This window comes from Cinclus cinclus, chromosome 1 (genome assembly GCF_963662255.1).
Source record: "Cinclus cinclus chromosome 1, bCinCin1.1, whole genome shotgun sequence".
NCBI lineage: Eukaryota > Metazoa > Chordata > Aves > Passeriformes > Cinclidae > Cinclus > Cinclus cinclus.
This window is the reverse complement of record NC_085046.1, coordinates 59,232,438-59,255,941: the sequence shown is the minus strand read 5'-3', so window position 1 is coordinate 59,255,941 and position 23,504 is coordinate 59,232,438. Positions and strand designations below refer to the sequence as shown.

The following is a 23,504-nucleotide window of genomic DNA, read 5'->3' as shown; positions in this document are numbered from 1 at the left end:
CTGACATAACAGGTTATCATTTATTAACTTTTTAAATCAAGACATCATGTATATTTGTCTGTACTTATTCTTACTTTCAAAGTAAGAAATGTATCAAGTCCTAAGCATGTTCTGGGCATGAACTAGCAGAAACAAACAAAACACTGTGTGAAGTTCCCTTGCCTGACACAGGTTTCATCAGTCTCAAGCTTACTTCTGTAGGAGAACTACCAGTGGATAGATGTGTGTGTGTCTCAGTCATTTATCCCCTGGCTGTCTACAGTAAACTGTCCTTGCTTACACTAAATGAGTTTGGCATGAGATTTGTGTGACAACAATGTTTTCAGGTTTGGCACTCAAAAGAAGTTTCAGCAAACATCAAAAGATGAATTATTTGAATTAGAATTCAGAGCTGCCCTTGGGGTTTGTTCAGTTCATGTTGAAGGGATGGCATGAAAAGCCATGCAGTAGGGTTGGTTGGCTAGACATCTATCAATTGCACATATACAATTAGTGCATTGGTTTGAGGGAAGGTTTCAAGTAAATATATGAACAATACCTGAGGGGAGAGGGCAAGATTACAAACATTCTGCTCTAAGCAGTGTTGAGCTCTGCTCCAAGTAGTTGTAATGACTTTGCATTGTTTAAACTGAGTGAGATATAGTGGAATATTTTGCATATGCTGCTTGTGCTGGACTTCAGCTCCTCCACTACATGCTGGAGGGGCAGCTCAGGAGGGCAAAGCAAATCAGGAGAATTTTGGAATGCAATGACAATAATTTCCTTACACTGGTGATTGACTGACTCATCTTACTAACTAGTCATGGTACCAACAAACCTTCTTGGTGTTAAGGGGCTGAGAGAGTTATCACACATTAAGAACATAACTTTATCCCTTAAACTTTACTGTCTTCTCAGTTCTGTGTGGTCAGTGGACAGGATCTCTTTGGAGTGTTGGGACTGTAGCTCATGCTCCAAGATTTGCTGTCTCATGACTTGGCTACTGCTTTCTGAGATTATCACCAGGGTCACAGACTGTTGTGTTGCATCATTTTGCTGGCAAATGTCATCAAATGTCACTTTTCTGATCAGGGCCATAGGGAAAGGATCTTATGCTTCCCCAGAGCTTTACTTTGTCTTCATATACATTGAAACATTGGCCCTTGTGAGAATGAAAAGGGAATGGAGCTGCAAAAAGTAGACAGTTCTTTTCTGCTTTGTATACTATTGCAGTAAAAACTGTTTGATAATTTTACTTTAAAATACACAAATCACTATATTTTCTTGGATAATCTAATCCAAAAATGTGACAGAGAAAGGTTGGAGGGAGATGCCATTTAGATTTGGAGAACAGACATGCTAATGTCCAAAGGAGTAAACTTTTACATTATTTTGCAGATATGGATGTTAACGGGTGATAAACTGGAGACAGCAACTTGCATTGCGAAAAGTTCTCACTTAGTGTCTAGAAATCAAGATATTCATATTTTCAGACCTGTAAGTATAGTTCTAACATTTTTGTTGGTTCATCAAAAGATGGCTAGTAGCAGTGTTGCTGTATTCAATTAGCAGTTGGCTGATTGTTGAAAACTGTTGGGTTATTGTACTCAGTGTCATAGTACTGGTCAAGAAAGTAGTACTTAGGTTGTTATTCAAGGCTGTAAAATTACAAAGCATTTAAGGGTGTTGGTTTCTAGAGCTGTTGATGTAGAAGTGTTTGTAGCCATCTTTGAGTGATCCAGGTTCAACACGCAGTTTGCACCCTTCATAACAGACATAGCAAGATACCTCTAAGTAGTGATGGAGAGGGGTCTGTGGAGGTGAGATGCTCTGCCACTAAGAAACTGTCATTTAGGCTGTCTGAATGTCATTCTTGCTTTTTTTAACATTTTCACTGATAGAACTCTTTAGAATCAAGCAAATTTAATCCTGAATGAAGCTGTGAACATCCTCTGTGTAAACATAGATCAAATTGGTGTGATAAATTTTTGGTTATGTCATTATATATATGTGCATTTTACCAACAGACTGTTTTAAGTAATTGTTAGAAAAGTAAACAGAATCTTCTTCTATACATTTTATATGCATAATATCCACTTAGCTGAAGACAAATAAAAATAGATTTTCCAGACATTGATTGATGCTGTGTGATGACATAATGCATCTGTTTGTTCTAAATTAACCACTTACACCTACAGAAATAATTATATTAATATAATTTACATATAAATGTATTTTCTTCTGAAGCATCAGAATGGCAAATTAGGCCCTGCAGACTACTATTTGCAATTAAATTATTAATGCTTCTGATAAAACTTCAGATCAATTTTTGTTGACCTTTCCATGTTGTAACAGCATAAATTAAGTCTTCCTGAACAAAATGTATTTAGTTGAGTCAGATTTTTATTTTCATTACTTTGACTGGTAATAGGGGATCAGCATAAAACTGTGTTAACTTAGAATACACAAAGTTTTAAACTAGCTAGAAAATGCATTTATACAGAATTATTTGTGTGGCTGTACTTGTTGCAAAGAAATAGCTACTGAATCAATGTGAGAAAATATCAAGCACTCTAACACTTCTACTGTAGTTATAAATTAGAAAGCAAAAATCTTTTCCCACTCTCATTTCAAAAACCTGTGTTTTGTTTTTAACAAAACTGTTTATTTTTAGAAGTCTCAGCTTCTACAGTTTGCATTTCTGGAGGTATTTACAAATTTAAAAAAAAAAAAGAAAGACCATTCTGTTAGGTGAAATGTAGAACAGAGAGGACAGTCACTGCTCCTCAGTGTACATAACTGCTGACATCTCTTCATTGCTGCAGTGCAGAAGGAATGTACTAGGCCAACACAGTCTGGTGTTCCTAACAGCTGTCAGACACGGAGGTTTCTCTTTACATGCCTAATTGTAGGAAAGAAGGAAAAAAAAATTCTGAATTGTGGCATGTATATGGGTTTTTTCTCTTTGCAGGGGCTTTTTAATGTAACTCAAATTTTATGGGTAGTAGAGCCCATCTGGAGAGAGAAAGGTTCTTGAACTGCATCTGGCTGGGTAGTAGTTGGTCAAGGACAAAACTTCACATTCAATGTAATTAAGATTCATGTATCTTAAAAGTTATTTAATCAAAGTGTTGACAGAGACAAAATTAAAACTGTAATCAGAGCTTGTGTTTTATTCTGTGCTTGGAACTTTGTCTAGCATTAGAGCTCTAAAATCCATTGATATTTATTGGGGAAAAAACACCAAAAAAAAGCAACAAAAAAGCTAAAAACCAAACCAAATTAAAACCAAAACAAATCAACAAAAAATACAAACAAAAAAACCCCACAAAAAAAACCACCACACCCAAACCTGCCAGTGTCCTCAAAATCTGGTTATAATTTCAATTTTTCATATTCTGTTTTTAGCTTAAAACCTTTCAAAATTAGTTACCTTTGACTGGTTTTTTGCATGTCACAGCTGGGCCTTTCTGAAACAATTACGTGAATAAAAAAATCTATTATGTAATTCTTTCATACTATGCCATTTCATCTTGTCTTCATGCAAGATCCAAAAGGATTAGTACTAATGAGCATCTTTATGTGCCTTTTGAAATCTGTGCCTGGTTACTGAAACTGAAGGAACAATTAATAGGAACACTTTTTGTTATTCTAGGATCATATTTTAGTGGTTAATAAAAAAAAACAATCGAGGTTTGCTTGGGAAATTTTTCTTTTTTTCTCTAGACCTGCCAGGATGAAAAGGCTCAGGCCAGCTCAAAAATTTGGATATTTTAGTGCCATTAATTCATTATTATTTTAGCTTTTGCAAACTTTGGTGATGAACCACTTAAGATGACTACGTAGATTTTACTTGTTTGAGGATTACTCTTCCACTTCATAAGATTTGAGGCTTATAGCAAAATTCCATGGGTATTAGACTTGCAGTGGGATAAAACATTTGAACCAAGGCTTCTGGTTATGAGTTCTCAAAACTTGAATTGTTTAGGCAGGGTTTGTTTAAGAATATAAAAAAAATATTTTAACTGTTTTTTTATTGAAGGTTGCCACTCGAGGAGAGGCTCACTTAGAACTAAATGCTTTTAGGAGGAAGCATGACTGTGCCTTGGTGATATCTGGGGACTCACTTGAGGTAAAAACTTGGTTTCTGTCCAATTGTTTATGTGTTTATGGTCAGAAAGTAATAAATCAGCATCTTCATGCTCTTTTTTTCAAGTATTTGCCCATACTTTTAAGTTGTCCTTCGAGATACTTTTGCTTATCACTGGGTGCAAAATAGATGATATATGATGTAGATGTGCAAATGTTACTAGGTTTCTAGTCTTCCATACTGTAACAGAATGGAGTTTGTATACAGCATGCTTTAGTACTGTCTATTCCCTTAACCTCAAAGCATGTTGGTGCTCAAACTGACATTCTCTTTGATTTTAAAAATAATAAAACCACAGTCAGGAGGATCTTTCTCTTTTTTTCCCCTTCCAGTTGGATGTTGTACATGGAAAACTTCATTTAAAAAAATCTTTATATTGTGTTTTTGTGTTGGGCTATATGTAGTAATATTTAATTGTAAATAAGTCCAAGGGTCTTTTTTTTTTTTCCTCAGGTTTGTCTGAAGTATTATGAGCATGAATTTGTAGAGCTGGCTTGTCAGTGTCCTGCTGTAGTGTGCTGCCGATGTTCCCCCACCCAGAAAGCCCACATTGTGAAACTGTTACAGCACCACACCGGGAAACGCACATGTGCAATAGGTAACTCTTGGCACAATTCTCCTAGCAAAATCTGTAATAAATGTAATCAGCAGGTGGCACCACAGAGAAATAGCTGAAACAAAACCAGAGAGACTTCTTCGCCAACCTTTACCAACAGCTAGGTATTGCATAATTATGGCACAAAATGCCATTCCATGAGAAAGGTGAGGTTATCTTCTCTATTCTGCAGGAAAGTCTTGATTACTGAAGTAATTAATCGTAAGTCATAGATTAATTGTAAGAATTTAAAGGTATTTAAGAGGTTTCTCAAATACTGTAAGGCCGGGAGAATAAAACCTCTGAAGAACTGAATATTGCAGTGACATTTTCCAGGTGATGGAGGAAATGATGTCAGCATGATCCAAGCAGCAGACTGTGGAATTGGAATTGAAGGCAAGGTAATGCTAACAGTTTCATTGTGAAATGTGTGTTGCATAGCAGCCTAGTAAAATGTGATTAGAAGCTTTATTCTTAAACAACAGCAAATTGATCGTTTAGTTTTTCTAATTAAAGTATTCTGCAAGATGATAAGAATGCTTAGTCTTTAGTATTTTTGCTTGTATGTCTTCTGCTTTGTCTTTTTAAAAGCAGAAAAAACTACAGTTACTTCTGTGCGGCATTTACCTGGAAGAAGCAGGAGAAGCAATTAAACTTACTTGTTACAGCCCACTGCATCTTAGAATATGCACAAAAAATTGTCACGTCTCATTGCAGGGCTGATTTTCAAAGAAGGAACAAACTTACCTTTTAAAATTAATTATTGCTTAGAATTTTGAAACTTGATACACATCTTTTACACTGGGCTTCATATTTGAAATATTTTTCTTTTGTTCTAGGAGGGAAAGCAAGCTTCTCTAGCAGCTGACTTTTCTATCACACAGTTTAAACACATAGGTAGGCTGCTGATGGTACATGGTCGAAACAGTTACAAAAGATCAGCAGCGCTTGGTCAATTTGTCATGCACCGAGGCCTTATTATTTCAACTATGCAGGTATTTAAAACTTAATTTTTTGAATAGTTAAAATCCCTATGTCTGTCTTTGAAATGTCACAAAATCTTAATTAATCACTATTGTTATTTTTTCGATATTGTATTGTTTTATATGAAGAATTGTGTTAAATCATTAATTATCTGCTTTTTGTAGGCTGTATTTTCATCAGTCTTCTACTTTGCATCTGTTCCCTTGTACCAAGGATTCCTAATGGTAGGGTAAGTCAAAGCAACAGTTACAATATCTGGTAATAAACACAGCAAACCAAATAACACCATGGGCTTGGTGTCACCCATGTTTTCCCTGCATGGGTACACTACCAAAACCTGGGATGAGTGTACCAAGAAAAGTCACACTAGGTTGGATATGCACTATACGAGGGGGGGGGGGTCTCATTATCAGTTCTCTGGGGAGAGGGATCTGCCTAGCTTTAGTAGAAGGTACCGTAGAACCTGTGCACATACAGGGTAAAAACACTAAAGAAAATCTCCCATACCAGACCAGTGTGAGCTGTCACACAGATTGATGTGCACACCTCAGTGAGACTCACAGAGTCTTATTTTAAAAATGGAGTACTGTCCAAGTTTGCCACATAGATTTCCATTCATGTGAATATGTGCAGCATTAGGAGCACCCTGGTCATGTTGCAGTAGCCGGTTTACTAATATGGTTCCCCAGGTTATACAGCTAAGAGCTGTGCATGTGTTCGTCTTTGTCCCTGTTCTCCTGCTGACCTAAGAGCTTCTTTGTATTCTCCTTGTAAATAATAAAAACTTGAATCAACAGTAACTTAAATCTTAGTCAAACCGTGGTCTGATTTAACCAGACTTTGCAGAGGCAAACAGTAGACCTCTCTAAAATGTTTGCAGTATTTATGCTAAGTTCTAGGGAAGTGCACATGAAAGTGTGTATCTGGCATGTGTACAATAAAATCCAAAGCCACTTACAGAGCTGTTAAGACTCTATTCATCCACCTACCTTCTCCAGGTTGTCCAGAATATAGTGCTCTATTTTTAATTTAGTTTCCATGCATCCATCTGTCGATGGATGGAATTTAAATGTGAGGTCTTTGGAATGATTGTCCAAAGTGCAAGTGCACAGGGAGTATGGTAACAGGTGATAAGCTTGGGTGATAGAAGAAAGAGACATGTTTATTGGTTTTGAGTGTATAAGAACTCTGTAACTTCTCACAACTGATGGCTCTCAGAAACACAAGAGCAGGTTGCATGTGAAAGCTGTATTGGTAAGCTCCCTAAGTACTGGGAAAAATAACCAATTTAATTTCACCTGCATAAAAAGAATAATTGAACTTTGTAGATCAGTTTAGAATTAAATCATACGAAAGAGTTAATGTGTGTTCTTTCCTTTTTCCTAGGTATGCAACCATATATACTATGTTTCCAGTCTTCTCTCTAGTATTGGATCAAGATGTGAAGCCAGAAATGGCATTGCTATATCCAGAACTTTATAAGGATCTTACAAAGGTACGAATGTCCTCGGTGCTCAGCTACAAACAAATGCTGAAATCTGCAGTGTGCAAAACTGGGAATTCTTGTAATCATTTTCTTACAGTATTCCAAGAAAGACAGATTGCACAACTATTGCCAACTTCTGTACTATTAAAATAATCCACAGTAACAAACATTTCAATCACTTCTATTGCGACATTCTTCAGTCACCAGTGGTTGTACTGAAATAATTCAAACCTTAAGGTATATTGATAAAGCAGCCTTGACTCTGGCCCCAAAATCTCTGATGTGAAGTTATTTATGTTTACATTTTCACATCTTATTTTTACGTTTTAATTCGTAGATTAATTTATAATTTATTTTTTTCCTAACATGCAGAAATTACTGCCCATGTCTCCAAAAACTATCTTCTTTTAAATAACAGATATCTGAACTCAGTCATCTATAGATAATGCTTTCTTTGTCTTAGCACATACTTGCAAAGTTTATAATTTTGCTACCCACAAGAGTGAAATAAATCTCAAGATTCTGTTTTAATAAGTTTTTTGAAAAGCGCTTCTTCTTCATTCTTAGCTGTCAGCTAGGAAAGTTGTGATCCAAGGCAGAAGCAGACAGTCTTTTTTAGGGATAGTCAATTCTTCAAAGATGTTTCTAAACCTTCAGAAGCAGACTCTAGTTAAAGAGTGTCCAAACTTTTACAAGTCTTTGTCTTTATAATCACACTAAACTAGCTAATACCTGTGTCAGTCTGGGATAATTTTTTTTTTCCTGTGTTGGAGGTCTTGGTTCTTTCTCTGCTTGAGAATCTTTGTAGTTTTTGAGATTTCAGTCCATGATCAAACTCAAAAAAGCACGGCCTTCACCTGCTAAACACAGTCATAAGCTTTCCTGTGGAAAGCTGTTCACAGAACTTGGAACTTGCTACAGTAATGAAAAAGTGATGATTCTTGCCTGTTCTAGATGGATCGTTTCTTTTGTGGAAAAATTGCTGCTTTGTTGGCCACTTATCCTTTAAAATGTGTATCCTTTCAACTCTTCAGTTCAAACATCAGTACAGAACAATAAGACATTCTCAGAATGCAGAATTCTCACAGAATGCAAGAGACATATCGCATGTACAGCATTTATTCTTTAATTTTTGCATATGTTTCCATCTGTACCATTCACAATCAAAAGATATAAAATTCCTTTGGTAATAGTTACTTGCTAATAATTTGAAGTAGTTATAAATTTATTCTATGAAAGCAAATGGGCAGTTTATTGAATGTTCAGAAGTTACTAGTAAAAAACTGCAGGTTTGCTTAAGGTTTTGGTCAGCAAGTACAGAATGCCATAGTTGTTTTGAAGACTACATTTTGCAAATAAAAAAAATTATTTTTAAAAAATTTTTTGAAAAAGTTAATTTCACTATAATTAGCAATCTGAAAACCAGCCAGAGCATTGCATGCTAAAATATCTCTTCTGTTTAAGGCCTTCACTCTCACAAGTTTAGACTTCGTGCGATTTCTATACAAGCTTATAATGAAGAATCATAAAAACAAGTAGAAACTTTGTAGCCTTTATCAACCTTCAAATACTGTTTATTTTACTAGTAAAATGTTTCTCTAGTAATGAACTGTTACAAATATATGAGCTGAGTAGATTTCTTTTTTAAAAGTTGTGTTTAACTGTCCTCTTGTATGTTTCCCTTAGGGAAGATCTTTGTCATTTAAGACCTTCCTCATCTGGGTTTTAATCAGTATTTACCAAGGTAGGAGAGAGTCCTAATTTTGCTGAACTGAGAAATTTTTGTCTGCTATTAGCAATATTGTTTTTCAGCTGCAGGTTGAATGCCCAGAGCTTAGCATTTCATCAGCAGTTATACATATTGCTTTCTGTTTATCTCGGAAATCGATATTCCTGTAGTGTGCCAGGCCTATTCAAAACACAGCGTGATTGGTGTTTTTATTGGTGCATGTCACCTAAAAAAGGACATGTTTTTAATTAAATGCTAATCCAGAAAAATTTTAATGAGTGCTTATCACATTGCATGTATTTACACTGTAGTTTTCTTTCACTGAATGACAGAAGTACTGTTGAAGAAATCTGAATTATGTAATCAGCTGAAAGTAATTACACTTTCAACAGTATCTCATTTATTTGCAGTACTTGACAAAATGAGGTTAATTAACAGTTCATCAGATATATTGCACTAAAAGGTGTTTAATTTTCTAATAGTTTTATTTCTGTATGTCTTTACTTTGGTTGGCTTATTTCACATGTACAAAGTGAATTATGTAAATAGCCTTCTTTTAGAAAGATCAATGTTATTAAAAAAATGCTGGACAAATGTTAATAATGAGCAATCACATGCTCAGTGTGAAGTTGTAAAAAGTGGTACAGTGGAATTTTACTGTGTCTTGCCAACCTTGTGTGCCTCCCCACGCTTCCCAGGTGGTATTCTGATGTATGGAGCCCTGCTGCTTTTTGAATCCGAATTTGTACACGTTGTTGCCATTTCCTTCACTGCCCTGATCTTGACTGAGCTCTTGATGGTTGCACTGACCATACGAACGTGGCACTGGTTAATGGTGGTGGCTGAATTCCTCAGTCTTGGCTGCTATGTGGCCTCTCTCGCATTTCTAAATGAATACTTTGGTGAGTAAAAGTATTTTAGCAAAGAACTGTTTTGTATTTTTAATAATGTTTTTCTCTTCCTTTTTTTATTTTTTTTTTAAATAAGAATAGGTGATGTTTTGAAATGACAGCTTTCTTTGTAAGAAATATAACTGAGTCCAAATCAGGCCTAATTAATGTTGGGTTAAAATGTTCTCTTACCCTTTTTTCCTAGAATTCAACAATCTTTATCATGTTAGTATGGTTTATCTGGATAATAAACTTTACTCAACCCATGCCTTTTCCATCCTTGGTCTGATACTGGCAGTCCAAATTCCATACCTTACACTGGCTTTGAGAATCACACTACTGCAAATAGATAGGATTTGTAAAAAAATCAGGATCTTTTGCTGAATTGGTGAATTATTTTGTACACCAAGTACACCAAGTGGACCTCATTAGATCTAACTCACGAGGCTAAAATTGAAGTATTGTTAGGGAGTGATGCAGCAGCCTAGTAGGAAAGATACCTTCTATAAGAATCATTGCTTCATAATTATAGTAAGCTTGTATTAAGCTTGTTTTGCTTTAAGTTTTGGTATGCCATATTGTGTCTTAAGGTTCTGATTGTTTATAGTTCACAAGATGAGCACATTTTAACTTCAAATCTTAGCAGTCAGGAAACTGAACATCAAAATAATGCCTGTTTCTTCTTGGATAAACTTATCCTTTAGTAAAAATAAAGTATTTCAGTGTGATTTTACAAATGTAACTTGCAGAAATACACATAATAGCTTTAATTATACCTCACAAGGAGCAGAATCCAGCTCCTTCTTCTCTGCTTTTTAGGATGTGATGAGCATGGAGTTGTCCTTCTTCCCCTGTTTATTTCACATAGCAGAATTAAGTGTTACATGGCAGTTTCTAGAGGTCTTACAATTGTGCCTTCACTCTCTCAGTTCCCAGGTATTCAGTGCTAGGATAGTGTGTGTGCATTATATAATTATTTATTTAATCAGTAAATGCTTCACTGCCTGTCCCAGGTGTTCTGTTACTTCCCAGATTTCTCAGGAGTCAAATTTTATTGAAGAAACAACCCTGCTGGGCTCGGTACCTGCAGTGTACACTATTTCAAGTTTGCCAGAGCACCCTTTTGTTTTCTCTGACACTGATGCACAGATACATTAATAGAGATTATTGGGTTGCTTTTTGAATCTCCACAGTCAGATTACAAATTAAAGGAACAAACGAAAACAGATTGAGGTACTTGCACTTGAGCCCAGACTTACAGGAACTTCATAAAGCAGAACTTGCAGCTTCATCTTTGAAAGTCTGTAACATTGGTGACAGCCAGTCCTTCCATCCTTTCTGATGTTGTTCTGTAAAAAACACTTTTAAGTGATGTTCACAAAGGTGTAAAAACTGCAGGAGCTTTGTTTCTTGCAAACTTTTCCATAAAGGGGAGTGTTTCCTTCTCTGTGCTTGTGTATTTGCTGGGCAAGTCCAAGCAACTGATTTTATAGGTGGTTGCATGGCTTCTTGCAACCCGGGGACTTAAATTCTCTGCTTTTTGTATTCGAGTACTGAAAAGGCTGCAGTTTCATGAGATTTTGTAAATATGTATTTTACTGTGTGTTATTCACCAGTTAATCTGAGAAAATGCCTTTTCTTAGTCTCACTTCTGCTTAATGCTTTATTCTTATTTATTCTTTCCCGTTATAACTGGGAGGACGGAGCTTTTTTGTGTATGTGATGTAGCATACATGTGAGTGATGGTTTGCAGTTCAAGAAACAGAACAACTTCCACGGGTCAGGAAAAATGGTCCAGACCAATAGTGCTTAACTTCACAGCAAATAAACTAATTTCTGTGATGTTACTTGCAAGGATCATCTCTTTCCAGAGAAATTATATGATTACATGGCACTCAAATTAGAAAGGAAAAAATATTTGATGCTGTTCTACAGCTCTGACTCATGAAAGGAAATTAGTTTTTATGTTTCTGAGTTAACTGCACACAGTGGCCTTTTTAGGGTGTCTATGATAGACATGGGATTTCAGTATGTCTAAGCAGGCTTAGGCTAAAACTGCATAACAAGTTTATCCATTGAAGTTTAATATGCAAAGTATTTTTAATGAGCAGAGTTGGAGTAGTAAAGCATTTCTTTATTGCATTTTCTGAAATGAATTTTCATTCACATGATCAAGTTGTTTATACAGTAAATTATACCTTGAAGTGAAATGTAAGAAAAGTGCCAAACTATTCACAATCTTAAAGCATGAGCGAATATGAAATCGCTATGTTTCAAAGTGTTTTGATTTAATTGCTGTTTAAAATAATCTGATTGACATGTGACAAGCAATACTAACCCAGTTAATGCTACTAACATCTTTTTCATTTCCTCTTTGCATAGCTAACCTGTTTGGTTTTTGTTTTTGGTTTTGTTTTTTTTTGCATAACTTTCGTATTTTCTGTAAATCTGTCCTTTCATTTTCCCTCTTTGTGAAACAGGTATAGGCAGAGTGTCTTTTGGAGCTTTCTTAGGTAGGTGAAGTTTAACTTTTCTTGAAGTTTTGGGTTGGCTTCTTGTTTTTTGATCTTTAAAGATTTACTCGAGAGTAGCAAATTGCTTAATATATGCATTTGTAAATAATGGGAACAATTTTTTAAAAAATGACTGTGGTTCCCTGAGTTCTGGGATCTTTCTATGATAATTAAGTATGATATAATTATCACAAATAGGGTCCAAAAATTCATTAGCAAACATGATGTGTCAGCATTCTTGTTAATTTTTGGTCATAAACAATTGAATTTTCTGTGTGGCTTATAGCAATATCACTACATTGTTTTCCCTTGAAATTTTTGGGTTCTAATTTAATCTCTGTGATTTTAAGAATCATTCAGCATAGATGTTGTAAGGAAAATAATCAATACAGAATAAAAGATCCAAACTAGCAAAATTTCTGGTTGGGAACTTACAGTGGGTAGAAATCATTCTTACTAGTAGAAAAATAAGCTGAATTAACTTTTTATTATAAAAGAGTCTTGCTTTTAAACTGAGATTGTTTCCCCTAAAAATTACTTCAGCTGCAAAACAGTGTAAGGACCATAAAGGAACTCTGAAGTTCCTGTCTGAAAAAAATAACTGGCGAAAGCAAAAGGCTGAGATTAACTTTCTTTTGCTTTATTTCCCTTTTTTTTTTTTAATTGGACAATAGCGTAAGCAAACAATTAAGAGGCTTTTATAGACTTTTCACTGTGGAAGTTCCACTTTCCATGTTACTGGCTCCCATAACTTATTTTCCCTTTTTGTTTCTGCAGATGTTGCCTTTATCACAACTGTGACCTTCCTGTGGAAAGTGTCAGCAATCACTGTTGTAAGCTGTCTTCCACTTTACATTCTCAAGTACTTGAAGCGCAAGTTCTCTCCTCCAAGTTACTCCAAGCTTACCTCGTAAAAGTGATTCTATTCCTATGGTTTTTCACTCACTCCAGTCTGCAGATTGCATATTCACTGTGCATTAGTGTCTATGGATTCATGTTGAACTAAAGAAACTTCAAAAAAAATCCAAAATCAAAAGGGATAGTGTGAATAGAGCACAAAAACAGGAGGAAACATCTGACAGATACAATAACACAGAAGTACACTAACAACTATCAGAGATAAACTAAATTTTCTTAGTGTTGATTTTCTTTTTTTTTCCTTTCAGTTGTTATGATTATAAAATAAAACCAGAGTACCTTTGATTTGACAATGCTTCTGAATGGTTTCATTGCTACTGTAAAGGATCTTTTGCTGCTGTAAAGGATTTTTTCCAACTATGTTTATCTTCTGCAAGATAAATTGAAAGTTTTGTTATTTATTGCATAAATTTCCATCTTTAATTATTGTATAACTTTCTACTTCAAGCCCTTTCTTTTAATGTTTATATATGGAAAAGTTCATTCATTCACACTTACTCTAACAAACCTAATACCTGTAAATGCCCGTGTCTGTATTAGCAGCTATTATTCCTCATCAGACATTGATTAATATGCACTATTTGAATTATGTACTGATGTCCGCATAGCACAGTATTATTTTAGGAGCTGTTGTCCTATTCTGTGCTCTCCCTTTCTGGCACCAGTAAATTACAGATGTGTGATGTTGACAGCAGTTCTTTAAATGCACATTACAGCCGGGTTGCACAAAAGCTGTTTAAAAATTAAATTATAAATTCTGTACATAATTCCACAGCACTTATTGATCTGTACAGATATCAAAACATGGCTGCTCAGTAAATATGTTTTAAAGTTCTTATTCATTTTGTATTTGTACAACTGCAAATAGTGTCAAAGTACATTTCTATATATGAGAAGTCCAGTAAACCTTGTATTAGCTAATATGTTTAAATTGCCTTGTAATCTGTTTACTTAGGTTACTCAGGTAAAAGAAAATAAGAGAAACACATGAACATCATGGAAGGAAAATCTATTCTCTTCCAAGCTGTAAATGTTATGTTTTTATAACTTAGTTTGGGTGCAAACTGGTCAAAAAAAAATCAAAACATATTTGCTTGTAAGCTATCAGAGTTGAGTATCTTGGCTGAGTTTTGACGCTTTATAGCATCTGAAGATTTGTTCCAGAAACTCAAATACTCTGATGCAATCTGAAGGGTCCAAATCTTGCACACTGTAGTGGCAAGTAGGATATATTAATTTTGCATTGTGATATAACTTTGCTTTCTCACGAAGTACATTTAATGAATTTGGCATAGTCTATTAATCAGTGGAAAGGAATAGCATAACTATTCATGCTTTCTTTATTAAATATTTATGTGTGTTTTTAAAACCCACTTAATATGGATGTCATTTTTACATTTGACTGTATGCCTTTGCAACATAATTCCTTGTTCACTCTCTTTTCCCTCATGCCATTATTACTTTGGATCAGTAATATTTCAGTGATAATTATAACTACTTCCTGGGAGAGCAGAGGAAACGGCTGCAGAGCTATTTGGATTCCACCCCACTACATTAATTTTTGTTTTCAAAGTTTTTCTAACTAGCTATTTATCTGCTTTTTTTAATTTTCATTCCTCATTATAAAAGCAATAAAGCCTAATTTCTACCAAATATTAGTGGTACATGTATTAAATAAACTGCTGAGGTAGAGTTTCCTTTAATTACCCGACATCACAGACTAGTTTGCCCTGTCCCTCTGTGAACTCGCTTCTGTAAACCCCCACAAGATGTCACTGTTCTTGCATATTAGCAGAAGTCTTTCTGCATTCGGTGTGGTTTTGTCAGGATGTTCCTGATTTACATTTTTAGTTTAGTTCTACGGTATTTTTGTCACTGATTTGCTTTAGTTTTTTGTTTTCCCCAGTAACTGGTGATTATTTCCAAACGATTAAGAAAAGCCACTGGTGGGTGTGCAGTTCTTCTGAAATGTTGGTGGTGTTTTCTTCAAACCTTTTTGTCTTACACATTGTGGGCTCACAACCACACGCATAAGATTCAGGAGATAAGCAAAAGCTCAGAGTTGGTCATCTTTCATCTGTACATCACATATCTGTGAAATTAGGCAGAAAATGAGGAAAAAAAACCCTGAAACAGAACTACTCAGTTAGAACTTAAGTGTATTAACTAAAAATATTATTGTATCTTAAGGTTAGTGTGATAGCAAATGTATAGGTTCTGTACACAGCTATAAGCCTTTCAAACGTGGAGTCAGTTCCCTAAAGTGCCTGCTTCCTTGGTACTTCCAATATACAGCAAAGCTCCAGTTTCAGCTCACTCTTTGTTTTAAGGATTGTGGAAGCCTGACTCAAGTCGCTTACCTTGCTTTTGAGGTTACATAAATAGATGTAGGCCTTGGCTCTGCAAGTTACACCCAGAAGGACCTTAGATTTACTTGGTATTAAATAAATGTTTACTTTTGTGAGCTCTTATGTCAGATACATATTTCTGAAATGGTAATTATGTCTCTCTGAAAACTTGTGTAAAACAATTTCAGAACTGGGACAGAATGGAGGAGCAAGGCGTGACCAGGAAATACATCTTAACCAAGTAACTTACATAACAATACGTGGACCATGTTTAATAAGCACATGAACTTGGACACCTAGATTTCCAATGTAGTTTGATGGAAGAACAGAGGGAAAGGAGAGATCCTGCAAAAAAAGGAGAGTACTGGTAACTATATTAGGTTTTTCTGATGCTATTCCAAAATTATGTGTTCATGTAACTGCTGGAAAACATTTTACTACATAAGATATTAGTTTGCAAATGGAAGATAAATTAAATCCTTGCATATTTAACATTAAATCTGTAGCACTCGTCCATGCATGTGTTTACACCAATGTTTTTATGTTCAAACTGAGCTTGTTGACTCATGAAATCAGAATTCAGCTGTGTAGTATCTCCTGTTTTCTTCCTAAACCTTCAAAGTGGTTGTCAAGAGATATGTCATTGCTTTTATATATACACTGGAAGTGTTTGTTATCTTGAGGAGCAGCTTCCACTTGAGGAAGCCTGTATTACAGATGTCCGACCCTCTGTCTGCAAGTGTGTGAGCTGAAACTTTTTTTCAGTCTCCGTTTAAAACATGTCTGAAAGAAGGAGCTCTGCAGTTGGGAACCTTTTTGGACTGGACAGCATTTCTGTAGGTATTTAAGCAAGGATTTTGATAGCCACTTACACAATTAAACAGGTGTTCATTATGAGGCTCAGCTTCTGTAGGCAAAGAGGTTTTCCCTACATATTGCTCTTACAGGGTTCACCAGAGGGTTCTTTCATCACTGGAAGCTGTTCAAGCCTGATCCACCCGGAGTTGCATATCAGCCTCATGAGTGCTGGGAGCAAAGCCTGGTTCACTGTACAAACAACAGTATGGACTTCCTCAGAGGCTTTGGAGATGGGCTGTTAACAGAGATACCCCCTTTTGTTCTGACCCCTTTTCTTGCTTCTGCAGAGCTAGGTATTCCTGGGTTTTATATATTGGCAAGATAATATGAAAGAGGCTTGCACCTGTTTCACACTTGCATCCCTTCACATGCTCGGAGCTATTAATGTGGCTCCAACTCCTGCTGGGCAAAGGAATTTATTGCAGAGTATGTGGGCTCTGGATGGACAGTTCTCCTTAAAAAATGACAGCCACAGAAGGAGATCATGCTGTTCTGCTCTTGCAATTGATGCAGAAGCTGTTCTTGTAGGTGCGCTTACACTGACATCCATTTCAGTTTTACCTTCCATGGAGTTTCTCCTTATTTTTGCTGGCTGGAAAGGGAAAATTTGGGTCAGCAGTCTCCTTTAACACTTAGTTGAATAACTTTTCTGTATCTAGGCTGTTATTATTATAACTCAATTGAAACTTGAAGGCAATCAAAAAAGCCCTTCGATACGTTAGCTCCCCGTAGGGAAGAAAATCAGTACAAGTGAACAAAGACAACACAGATCGAACATTATATGTAAATAAACAGGAGGCACAATGTCTTTAGCACTGTGTTAAAAAGCGTAGGCATTTCTTTTGTAAACAAAACACACTTAACACAAGATACTTCCCAACAAGTATTAACTACCCAACAGATGCCCTCAGCAGGGTTCACAGCTGTTATTGCAAGTAGGAATTTGCTCAGCCAATTGCCAACAAAATCCATCTCAAATAGGCAATTGCACTGAAAGACCTGTTCACTACTTCATCGACCAAAACCATAGTTTTGATCAAAATACTTTACAGCAGAGGTGGTAAAAACTGGATGCCACGAACAGAATAATGAGAATGCACTCTACAGTGGAGTTGGCAAAATTCTGCTTTATTCTTTCATCCCTGACCAGGTTTTAGCAGAGCTGCAGCTGAGGTTTCTCCTGATTGTAGTCTCCTCTAGCATGCTTTCAATGTGAGATGGTAATCAGCAATATTAAACTTCTAAATTGCTCCAAAAAAAGCAGGCTTGAGTAATTTTGCCTTAGGAATTTAGCCTTCATGCATTACTGAGCTATGAAAAGATCATCATCTGCTCTAAGGAGATACTGTGTACTATAGCTGTGATGCAAAATAAGTATTTATGTGCCTGGCTTTATTCTTCTGGCAGTAAACTATTTCCTCTGCTTTTGACAAAACTACTAAGAATAAAAAGAGCTTTGGTTATAATGATCATGCTTAAGCAAGCAGTATACAAAATAGACCATTGTAATTCTTATTTGCAGAGCTGCTTTCCATTGTTTCTCTATAATATACACATCTATTTTTTTCCATGGCCCTCTGTGTTTTGCTCTAAGTTCTAAGCATGCATTTGATTTTGCAAAGTAAACACACGTTCTGTGGAAGCAAATTATAGATAACTACTTCAAAAGTATGTTGAAAATGAATTCCTGGCTGGAAGGCTGGGGGTTTTTAATGGATGAGCAGACCTGTAAGGGGTAAGTGTATGTACATATGTTTTGTATTTATTGCAATTATCTATTGCCTATTTGAAGGAGAGATCTGGGAATTCTCAGTCAAGATGCTCCCCTGGGGAAAAGCTCTATGCTGCATGTGCTCAGTAGAGGAAGATGAGCTGTTGTTTCCCATGTGTGTAATTGCTGGTTGCTGCCTCCTCTTGCCATTGAATTCCAAATTCATCTGCAGGAACACAGCTACATAGTCACTTCCTCCTACAGTTTCTGCTTCCCAGAGTACCTTCTCCCTTCATCAGGGTACTGACTCTTCCATGACAGTCACTTGAATATGTCTGTTGGTTATCTCGATCCCAGCTGAATGTGGTTTATCCCAGCTGTAGAAGATAATTTTCTGTGTGGGTGTCATGAGCAGGACAGGTGACACAGATGTGGTCTAGTACATACCTATACTTATCCAAAAGCAACTAAAGCAATTGTAGACAATCTGTAATTGAAAATAAATAAATGCAACAGACCTGAGCGCATACAGTTTTATCAGATTCTAGGAAGGAGGTGAAGGGAAACAAAAGTTAGTGGCTTTGAAACTTTTACCCTCTGGCTGTAGTGGTTTTGCCTTGCTTATAGCTGCCTTTCAATTTTTTGCATAATCTTCTTGACATGAGAAAATAGTAAAATATTTCAAGTTACTAAGTTATCAATCTGATTTTTTAAAATATCCTAGTTGGAGGCCTTTGCTTTACCTTCCTAATTGTTCATGGCTAGTTTTAATTCTGGTAGGACTGTTTACATAATTTTTGGTATTATAATATATGGGGGGTTGAAAGCAACATATGACATTATCCATACATTTGCTCAGAAATAGGATGTTATAGTGAAGGATGCCAAGATTTAAGAATCTTGAAGTGTTTTAATTTACAATTACTTTATGATCCTATGAAATAAGAAGTGGAAGGAAGAAATCTGCTGCTCACAGCAACTTAGGTTTTAGATGCCCTTTAACTTGTGCAAACTTCAGAGAGAAAAAAAAAGAAAAAAGAAACCCACATGGCAAATCTTACTTGAAAAGAAAATTAATAGCATTTTTTAAAAGTAAGCCTTTTAAGATGACTGTGAGACTCACACCTGAATGTCTGGAACTACTGAGAGAAATCATGTTTTTAACAACCCATCTTGGGAACACCTGCCTGAAAGAAGCAATTCCAGACAGTCAAAATGTTGTGCATTTCTGCCTAGCTCAGGTGTCAGTCTGACCCTGCTTGCATTAGAAGATATTTAATTTTTCCTGACCAGGAATGACCAGGATGGGCTGTCACACTGCACTTTGCATTTTCACCTTACCCTGATAAGGGCAACCACAGCAAGGTCCCTCTGTGCTTTGGTCTAGCTGTGCCCACTGAAATGTTGGGACACAGGTGGAAGAAGTCCCTAGCCTGAGCAGTTCTCCAGTTGTTGAAACAATTGACCTCTGTGTAAACTGGTTTGTAGTGCTGGAAGGGAAGCAGGGAGGAGAAAAATAAGCTCTCTTTGTATAACCCAAAGCAGATTTGGGAAGAGTGGGAAAAAAACAGGCTGCAGTCACATAGCCAAGCTGCCAGCTTGCCATCTGTCCAAAAGCAATTACTTGGAGATGGCAGGTGAGGAGGGAGAACAAGGTTATAGCTCAGCTGTAACGCAGAGCCAGCCACAGTCACTGATCTGGTACGCGGCAGCACAGGAGTCTTTCTTCTTGACATGCAGGTAACTCACTCTGCCAGTTCAGACATATCATCACCATGAGTGATGGAGTTCACTGCTGGAAAAGCAGGGAAAGGCTTCTCACAGCAAAGCCTGCCCTAGAGGCAGCTACCTCAGGGCATGACAGCAGAGATGTCCAAAAGCGCAGAACTTTACATGTTCTGGTCAGACCCAGGAAATGCCTTTGAAGGCAGAAGACTGGGGAAGAAAATGCAGGAAACTTCATTTTGCCCAAGGCCCAACAGAAACAAACTCTGACCCCTCCACCCTGTGCTACACTGGACAGTACAATGGAACATTCAGACTGCCGTCCTGCAGGATCCATGCAGCTCTCTGCAACTTCCACCTCCCAGCCCCCTGGAGAAAAGTCCCGAGGCTGCCTGCAGCTATCTTGCAGGAGTCCTGAGCCAAGTCCATGGGGTTGCCTGTCGGGCCCTGTGCCACCCAGTGCTCTGTGTGTGGGCACAGCCAGCCCCTAAGGACAGCGCGCTGCTTTGACCCTGCACTCATAGCTAGTCACTTGGCATCACCCTGGGGACATCAGATCTACCTCAGTCTTCCTGCAAACCATCTTGTTTGTGTTTTGATCATTTGATTGGCCATGTCTTTGCCCTAGCTATTCATGAGCACCTTCCTCTGAGTAACCTGGGTGTCTAGGGCCTCTTTGAAATTGCAGCCTGCTGATCTTGTAGCTGTTGACTCAAGCACAGTCACATCTGCATGCGGGTCAGGGTTGGTGACTACAGTCAAGACTTTTTTTGTGTTGTATTTATTTTTAAAGATGGGACACAAATTCCATGAGAGAGACTCATTTGGTGATCATGTGAAGAGAATGACCAGGCAGCTGCTTGTGGCTGAGCTGCTTTCAGGCAAGCTGAATTAAGTATATGCCAGTATATACTTCCAGTAAGGGAGAAATTTTGGAAGGAAGACACCAGATAGAGCCCTCCAGCAAATCAAGGAAAACATGAAAAACAAAGGCTTCTCTATAGTCTTTCTTGTTATTGCCAGTCCTGTTTGAGTCGCAGACATCTCACAGCTCTTCTACTTTGTGTCCCTCCTTCTTTTGATTTGATACTTTTCCCAGGCATAAGAAATGTGGGAACTTTATCTCTTCTTAATAGAAAGAAAAAATGGGAGCTGCTTCCAAGTCTGAAATACAGAAGTTAATCAGCTTCATATTACACAAATTTCAATGAGAATATCAAAACCTGAGGAAGGAACCAAGAACTTGAGATGTGAGGTGAGTCAAGGGGGAAGCTAATAATTTCCATTGTTTTGCCCATGCAACAGTTTCTATTCCCAGTCTATTCCACAGAAGCGACTGGTGATTTTAAATTATACTGTTTTTAAGATGTTTAAAAGATGCTTTGTAAGTAGGAGCCTGGTTTACAAAAAAAATGCTAAATATTCACTGTGCAGACCTTCAGTTTCTTGATTAATCTTAAAATGGGCAACCAAAATTATCAGCTGGAAGGGAATAAACCCTAGTACATGAGCAACAAATAGTTAATTGATTTTGGTGTCACATAATGGAGCTGAGTAGGATGCTGGAGATAATGACAGAGGTTATTCAGAGAGAGAGAGAAATACCCCCTGTACTCATTAAGAGACTGACAAGGGAAGTTTTGCCACCACTGAGAAGGCATGGAAGTGAGAAAATGCAACAATTAATGGTGAGAGTGAGATGATAGGGCTAGGATTAGTCTGTAAGGACAAAGGACATCCCGACATGACTTGGGAAGAAAGAAATGTTACCTTTTTCTTAGAAGAAGGCAGAATTTTCATCAAGGTGGTAATTCAACTGATTTAAAATCTCAGGCATGTGGGGGCTTGACAGTGTCATTTACACATGGCATGAAGGTAGGGCTTCTTCACTTTTAACCTGAGATTGATCATCTTCCTTGTTTAAGTTACATCACCTTAGAGACTTCTTCTCTTGGATTTGAATTTTTTTTTTTTAATTAAAATAAAGTGTGAATTTTTGCTATATTTCAGACACGGTCACTCTAGAAGTTATCTGGTTAACTTTGGTGTCAGAAGTGATTCGTGTGGAACTTAAGCGATAGAACTGAAGCTTCTTGTCACAGCATTATGACTGAAATAGCTGGAAAGTTGTTTCAGGGGGCCGGCAGTGGGGAGAGAATATCTACAAACTCTCCATGCCAACCCAGTTTCACAGCCACCGGCCCCTTTCACCCAGTGGGAAGCAGTACCTGCATCGTTTCCCTTGCCATTCAGTATCCATGCTTTCCAAAGGTGGGCTCGGTTCCAGTCTGAATGATTGATGCGTTTAAGTAGGTAAGGGTCAACATCAATAAACACTGGGGGGGGGGGGGGGGGGGGCCGTTCTTTATAGTTTATTTCCGAGGGCAGGTTACTTGTGAAAGCTGGTGTTTTCAAAAAAGCCAGAAGAGGGCGGTGCAAGCCAACAAAGAAATTAAATTCCACATTCATGGCCATCACAACCAAGGGCAAAAAAATCCTTCTTTCAAGGTACACGGCGCTCATTTTCTAAAACTGTTTCCACAGTATAGGGGGAAAAAGGTTTCCTGAACTATTTAGTCTTAAATTTTTCAGATGAGACAAAAATCAGAGTTATGGAAAGGGTTTCTTTCCAGTTCAGTCACTGTCAAATACCATCACTGCTAGTGCTGCTACTGAGGATGCAGTCCCAGTGACAGGCTAATTGATTTACCAGTGTGGCTGTTGGAAGGTGGAGGGGTTTCTGCCAGCAGCCCATCCAGGCTAGCTTCAAACCAAAGTCTTGGGCATTCAGAGCCCTCATCCTCTGAGGCAAGTTTGTGTTTTCTATTGAACTTTTAACTGGGTGAAGGGAGGAGAAAAGCCCTTTAAAGGAAACTACCCCACAAAGTGTTTACTGTGATAATGTCTGGTTGGTGGAGGCAGCTGGGCCAGGACAGACTTTGTGTCGAGGCCCTCACTTTTTGCCAGATTTGCTGACCACAAAGTGTGAAAGGAAACACGATCCATGCTCCTAGCAGGACAGGATGTTTCATCTCAGCAAGACACTCCCCTCCCCACCACTTCTGAATCAACGAACTCCACAGGGCTGCTCTGCATTATGGTGGTATCTCTGAACCAGCATTCTGGCAGCCCTTCTCCTGCTCCACTCCAGATCCTCACAACACCATTTCTGAAAGACTCTCAGCACCAAAATGTGAGCCCATGCTTTGGCCCCTCCACAGTTATCCCAAATTAATCTCTTACTGCCCTGCCTTTACTCTCCTCTGATCTGCCATGGATACCAGCCTTAAATACTGTTCATCCAAGCCAGTCCCAGGATATAAGAAATCTTGCACTGGGCCTTGTACCCAAGCAGTGGTCACCCTTCAAATGCCTCTGCCAGACAAAGTTTACCCTGAGGTCCCCAAATCTAGCTAGCCATGAACCCGGAACAGAGGGGACATTCCTGTGTGTGTATGTGCCTGTGCTCGCACAGGTTCTGAGGTTTCATTCTGCCTTATCCTGTGGGTCACTCTATACCTCTTGGCACTCCGAGAACAGTGTCAGGAGCTCCCAGGTCTGTGTGCTGCTGGAGCTCTGCAGCCCAGTGACCAGTTGAAGGAGCTTTCCATGGGGGAG

General features: G+C 37.6%; 1 protein-coding gene across 4 annotated transcripts in view; it reads left to right on the top strand.

Annotated features, from left to right (window-relative positions):
- ATP9B (ATPase phospholipid transporting 9B (putative)) overlaps positions 1-14,897 on the top strand; it is a 151,601-nt gene extending 136,704 nt beyond the window's left edge. For 2 of the 4 annotated variants that reach the window (XM_062514181.1, XM_062512636.1), the window contains 11 exons: positions 1,378-1,476; positions 4,022-4,111; positions 4,583-4,727; positions 5,061-5,125; positions 5,564-5,719; positions 5,873-5,937; positions 7,095-7,203; positions 8,881-8,938; positions 9,622-9,825; positions 12,294-12,326; positions 13,104-14,897. In XM_062514181.1, coding sequence (XP_062370165.1) covers positions 1,378-1,476; positions 4,022-4,111; positions 4,583-4,727; positions 5,061-5,125; positions 5,564-5,719; positions 5,873-5,937; positions 7,095-7,203; positions 8,881-8,938; positions 9,622-9,825; positions 12,294-12,326; positions 13,104-13,240 — 1,161 coding nt within the window. In that variant the 3' untranslated portion in view covers positions 13,241-14,897. Of the gene's footprint in view, positions 1-1,377; positions 1,477-4,021; positions 4,112-4,582; positions 4,728-5,060; positions 5,126-5,563; positions 5,720-5,872; positions 5,938-7,094; positions 7,204-8,880; positions 8,939-9,621; positions 9,826-12,293; positions 12,327-13,103 lie in introns of those variants that run through there. The other 2 variants (XM_062513456.1, XM_062514644.1) reach the window with 2 other exon arrangements.
- The last annotated feature ends 8,607 nt before the right edge of the window (positions 14,898-23,504 follow it).